The 6,049-nt window shown below is 42.4% G+C and overlaps 1 protein-coding gene across 1 annotated transcript; it reads right to left on the minus strand.

Moving 5' to 3' along the window:
• Positions 1 to 913: 913 nt before the first annotated feature.
• Positions 914 to 3,802, minus strand: LOC141043078 (uncharacterized). Its single transcript, XM_073511995.1, has 3 exons — positions 3,173 to 3,802; positions 1,200 to 2,153; positions 914 to 1,054 (listed from the first exon to the last, which is right to left on the minus strand). Exons 1-3 carry the CDS (start codon positions 3,800 to 3,802, stop codon positions 914 to 916), a joined length of 1,725 nt encoding a protein of 574 aa, XP_073368096.1.
• Positions 3,803 to 6,049: the final 2,247 nt, after the last annotated feature.

Raw genomic sequence — 6,049 nt, forward strand, 5'->3', positions numbered from 1 at the left:
CGGCAGACCATGGTTGCACAAACCTACATCAGTTACTCAGGGCAAAGGCAGAGAAGGAGAGGGACAAGCTTGTGGTAGAGAGAGACCAAGTGCTCTCAGAGAGAGACCAACTAAAGGAAGAGAAGAAAAAGCTAGAGTACATCATCTCTAATTTGCTGAAACAGAAGCATGGCTACAAGGACAAGATCAAGAAGTTGAAGGAGATCTGTGATGAATTTTAATTATGTAATGTGGTATTGTACTGGTGTAGTTGTGCTCTGTTGCACTGAATAATCAGACCTAACTAGAAGTGCACTGTACTGTTTTAATGGTTAAATTTGTACTGAATTATGCAGTTTATCTGCAAGTCTAGAATTTGAACTTATGGCATGAATTTGAACTTAATTTGCAATACTATCTCTTGTATTATATTGAGTACTCTATTATATTTACCTCACTCCAGGTGAAACTGGTGTGATAGTCAAATTATTGTGCACAGAAAAATTTGAAATACTAGTAACTTATGGCATGAGTATACCAGGAACTTTGTGGCATTATTATTATGCACAGAATGTGATGATCAGGGAGTGCAAACAACATAGCAGTACGGAGTAAATATAGCAGTGCAAGCACATAATTATAGATAGGTACATGATGATTGAAGCAAGCCAACATAGCAGTACACAAGAATTATAGATAGCAGTTCCTCATAGCATAAAACCAAGATCCATAGATAGGTTCAACATAGCATTACACAGCAGTAGTTCTTAGTGCCACACATAGGTTCAACATAGCATTACATAAGTTCAAATTTAGTCTTGGCATAGATAAAGTGCTCTAGTGCCTGATGGAGCACACATGCACTTGGATACATAGTCAAACAAGAACTCTCAGTAGTTCCCACTGGCATAGAAGTACCCCTCCATCCTTTTGCTCATGTATCTTCTCTTTTTGGACCTATTTCCTGTTGGCTAGCTAGTTGAAGCTTCTGCAGTAGTTCTTGGAGGATTGAAGCTTTTTGCCCCTTGAAGCAGCAGCAGATGAACCCCTTGAAGCAGATGTAGAGCTTGCACCCCTAGGAGTTGTTGTACCAGATGTTGAGCTTCCACCTTGCTGCCATGCAGGGGCTGTCCTGTTTTCTTGCAATTATTATTTTTTGAATAAATTTCAGTGATACTTAATGAATGATGAGATAGAGAAGGAAGTCAAAAATAACATACCATGTGTTTGTTCTTCCTGATTTGCAGATCTGGCCTCAATGGCTTTGCACAACTTGTGTATTTGTGGCCCTGCAACTTGCAGTTACTACAAGTTATTGTAGCCATCCTTGATGTCTGCTTTGCTTGAGGAGGCTCAAACCTGCCTTTCTTCCTTTTCTCTTCTGCTGGTCCCTTCTTGTCTTCTTTGAACTGAGGTGGGTCAATGTCAGGAGTTGCAGTTTTCACCCAACAATCAGGACCAGGAACTGGGTAAATGATAGGCTTGTATGACTCCAAGTACATAGCCTTTTTGAAGAACACATTTACATGGTCCTCTGGTAGTTGTTTGGACCTGTAGATGGCAGAACAACCATGGTTGCAAGGAATTCCAGAGATATCCCACTTCTTACAACCACATGTTTTCAGGTTAGTGTCAACAGAGTAGGTCTTGTCCCCACTACTCACTTGGAAAAGACCTGGTCCAGCTATCAATGATTTGCAGTCCCTTGCATATCTCTTGTTCATCTCTAACTTCTCAGCATAAGTTGGTGCAATTTCCCATCTTGAAACTAGTCCACCCTCTCTCTTTTGCTGATACCTTACCAGAAATTTTTCCTTGATCCCATTGATCATAGTGACAATAGGCTTGTTCCTTACATCAAGTATGTACTTATTAAAAACTTCACTTAAGTTATTGACCACAAGATCAGTTTTGTAGTTAGTATCCATTGCATGTCTTGACCAAGCTTTTGCAGGAATCCTTGACATCCACTCCCAAGCAGGCTTGCACTCAGCCTTCATGCTCTCCATTGCCAACTGAAAGTCATGTTCAGTGTAAGCATATGCAGCTGCATCCATGCATTTCTTCAAGTCTTCTCCTCTGAATCCTGCTCTCTGAAAGTTGGCATAAATGTGCCTCAAGCAGTACCTATGAGGGCAATTTGGAAAAACTGTTGTGACTGCATTCAGCAGACCCTGCAAAGGATTTTGAATTAATTTTACATTATAAAATATTTTAAATTAAATTGTTTTACTATTAAATTGATTTTAATTCAATTTAGTTGTTCTACTATTCAATTTAGTTGTTCTACTATTCAATTTAGTTTAGTTGACCCTAGGCTAACTTGACCCAAAGTGTCGACAAGACGCGTTACCACTCGACAAATACCAACTAGGGTGGATGGGGTTTTTCTTGGCTAGGTTGACCCAAAGTGGTGACCCTAGGCTACCTTGACCCAAAGTGTCGACAAAACGCGTTACCACTCGACAAATACCAACTAGGGTGGATGGGGTTGTTCTTGGCTAGGTTGACCCAAAGTGGTGACCCTAGGCTACCTTGACCCAAAGTGTCGACAAAACGCGTTACCACTCGACAAATACCAACTAGGGTGGATGGGGTTGTTCTTGGCTAGGTTGACCCAAAGTGGTGACCCTAGGCTAAGTTAACTAAATGCAAAACAAAATAATGAACTAAATTAACTAAATGCAAAACAAAATAATGAACTAAATTAACTTAGTGCACAACAAAATAATGAACTAAATTAACTAAATGCACAACAAAATAATGAACTAAGATAACTAAATGCACAACAAAATAATGAACTAAGATAACTAAATGCACAACAAAATAATGAACTAAGATAACTAAGTGCAAAATAAACTCACCTTCTGTCTATCAGACATGAATGTGTACTTCCCAAATTTTCCCTCTTAGTCCCTCCTAGGGCATACTTCAGTTGAGTCAAAAACCAAGACCAGTTTGGTGTGTCTTCAACTCCAACCACTCCAAATGCTATGGGGTACATATTGTTGTTTGCATCCCTTCCAGTAGCAGCTAGTATTTGTGCCCCACTAGTCAACTTAATGAAGCAACCATCTAGGCCTATGAATGGCCTGCATCCATTCAAAAATCCCTCAACACATGCATTCAAACAGAAAAAAAGACCATGAAACCTTGGTCCTGCAGTAGGATTTTCTCTTGTTTTTCCACTCACAGTAGCAACAATGCATCTTGATCCAGGATTTGTAGCTTTCACAGTCTCCAAATAATCTCTCAGCCTCTTGTATTGCCTCTTGTGATCTCCATTTGATTTCCTCTTTGCTCTCCATGCCATCATCCTATTTACCTTGTCAACTATAGCAGGTACAGTAGTGTTGGGGTCTGATCTGATAGTTTCAAGCATTTTGTTGCCAAGCCACTTTGAGCTGATCCTTGTCTTCTCAGATTGGGTGGGACATGTGTGCTCCAATATCATCTTCTTAATGCAAAAAGTGGGCTCACTACTGATCTTTGCTGCAACCATGTGGAACTGACAGCCCTCTCCATCACAGCACACTATCACCCTGTCACTGCAGTTTCTGTGATATTTGTATCTTCTAAGTTGTTTCACATGCAAATTCACAAGAGCCTCTCTAAATTGGTACACATCTCTGAAACAGAGCCTGAGCTGGAATTGCTGCTCTGGATGCAGCCTGTTCTCATCATACCAGACCCTGGGTGGTCTTTTCTTAGCTCTGCTCATTCTTCCAGAGGGGATTATAAAGGACATTGGTTCATTGACATCATCATCAGCTTCAAAGCCTGTATCATCCTCTTCTGAAGATGGATACCGGTCCTCATTCATTCTTCTGTTAGCACTAGAGTGGGACCTACTAGTAGGCCCAGGCCTCTTTATCTTCTTCTCAACAGGCTCATGAACTGCTATCTCTTAACAGTCATCATCCTCTTCCTCCAAGTCTATGTCATATAAATCTTCAGGGTATGTGTCCCCTTCACAGTGTGTACTGCTCATGTATTGAGCTCTCTTCCTCTTAATGTCAGCAATTGTGTCTTTCAGATCACTGTCCACTTTCCTCCTCTGTTCTTCTTCTCTAGCTACATTATCTTCTTCTTCATAGTCCATGGAATCTGAATCTGCATCTAGGAGGTCTTCATGAGCTACAAAGTCTTCATCAAATACTGAGTCATCATCTTCATAAGATGTGTCCTCATTTCCTGCATGCTCCTCCTCATCTGTATCAAACTGGAAATCTGCATAATTAACACTAACTTGAGTGTTAACCTCCTGCAATGCATTATTTTCATCATCTGCATCTACCATCTCTGGCTCAATTGGGTGATCTTGTGTCCCAAGCAGTAACTGGTATGGTGGACGAACTGATTTTATTGGCATATAGTTCACACTTTCTTGTGTACCAACAAAATATGATGAGCCAACATAATCATCTATTGTTTTGTGCACAACACCTGACTCATTAACAACAAATACAACTGGTGGGTCCACTGTTAAATCTTCAATTGTTTCATCTGGGTCCACTTCTTCATCTTCTGCACTTTTGTTAATTGGTGCTTGCTTTATATCTAATTTCCCCTCTTTAACATACAAACACAGTGTCTGACTGCTTTTAAACTGCTTTATCATCTCATCCACTTCAGTGTTGTTTCTGATGAAAGTAATCCCTTGCAGCCCCGTGCCATCCTTCCTCAAGTAGCAAATATTGTCATCACTTCCATATCCATTTCTGACCATCACATTAAGCAAACTGCCATAAGTGATGTCTCTCTCATACATCTTCACAAGGGCATATTTTTTGGCAGCATCTTTAGAAGGAAACTGAAAATATAATGACCATGGCTCCTCAGGCCTACAAAACACAAAACATATTAAAACATATTAATGACCATGACATTTTCAGGCCTACAGAACACAAATCAAATTCATGACCATGACATTTTGAGTGCCACAATAAAAACTATGACAACATTTAGTAATTCAGAAAAAAACAAAGAAAAAACTTCATTTTCATCTAGGCATAGGAGCTTCCTCCCCCAACGAAGCAGTATTGCTAGAAGTAACCCTAGGTATCCTAACTAAGCGAGTACTCTAACTAAGCAGTATTGCTAGAACCCTAACCCTAGGTTTTTTGCACTGAGATTTACCTGGGTGGAGATGGATGCCCGGGGGGTACTTCCTCCCCCAACGAATCAACCGCCGTCGATGCCTTCTCTGCGTCCGTAGCAGCCTTCTTTGCCTCCTCCGCATACTGCGATGGCGGCGGCACGGCAGCTTTTCCCCAATCCATCGTCGAGTGCGAATCGCCATCGGGGTTGGGGCCCAACTTGCCAACGGGGTCGCATTGCGGGCGGCGACCACCGGAAGAACGACCACCGCCGCCGGAGCCGTCGAGACCTTCTCCACCATCGCCGCCGCCGGAGCTGGTCGCCATGAGCAGAGCGGGAGGAGCGCGCGGGAGGGAAACTGAATCGGGGATTGGAGGACGAAACGGCGGGGCCGTGACCTAATACACGTGCGCGGAAACGGCCGTCAACCCCCGTCTAACGTTGTCCATCAGCCCGTGCCACGTCGACCCGACAGGTGGGCCCGACCTGTCGGATTCGCTGTTTCCGCGGCTAAAACGGCCAGTCAGTGCTCCACGTTACCAATTAGTCCCAGATTTGGTGGTTTTTTGTGACATGGCTCAAATGTGGTACTGACCTGTTACCCTAGCCCCAAGTGTGGTGGTTTTGGGTAAATAACTCTATCAGGACAGAGATCCCTGAAAGTGCACTTATTTGAAACGACACGACGGATGCCGGGTCAGCCTACTGGTTCTCCTTTTTTTCGGGGTAAGAAGAGTTTATTCAATGTTCATAGAGTTACCATCGAGAAGCACAAGTTCCTCACTACATGGGGATTATGGTTAAGCCACATTGTCGTGGTGCATTTTATGCGGCTGTAGTTTGCCAGACATTTAAAAAAATAGGCTTTCATCCTGCTTTATAGATAAAGCAACCGTCAAGTAACAAGGTTCTCTGGTGGGCAAGGAGGTTGTGTGTATGATTAATGGTGCGAGGAGAAACCTTTCTCTGG

This window comes from Aegilops tauschii, chromosome 3 (genome assembly GCF_002575655.3).
Source record: "Aegilops tauschii subsp. strangulata cultivar AL8/78 chromosome 3, Aet v6.0, whole genome shotgun sequence".
Classification (NCBI taxonomy): Eukaryota; Viridiplantae; Streptophyta; class Magnoliopsida; order Poales; family Poaceae; genus Aegilops; species Aegilops tauschii.

Coding starts and splice junctions, on each gene's coding strand:
- LOC141043078 (XM_073511995.1), bottom strand. CDS start 3,802: ATGAATGAGGACCGGTATCCATCTTCAGAAGAGGATGATACAGGCTTT. Junction 2,154..3,172: donor CAAGATGCATTGTTGCTACT/GTGAGTGGAAAA, acceptor AATCCTTTGCAG/GGTCTGCTGAATGCAGTCAC. Junction 1,055..1,199: donor TCAGGAAGAACAAACACATG/GTATGTTATTTT, acceptor AACAACTCCTAG/GGGTGCAAGCTCTACATCTG.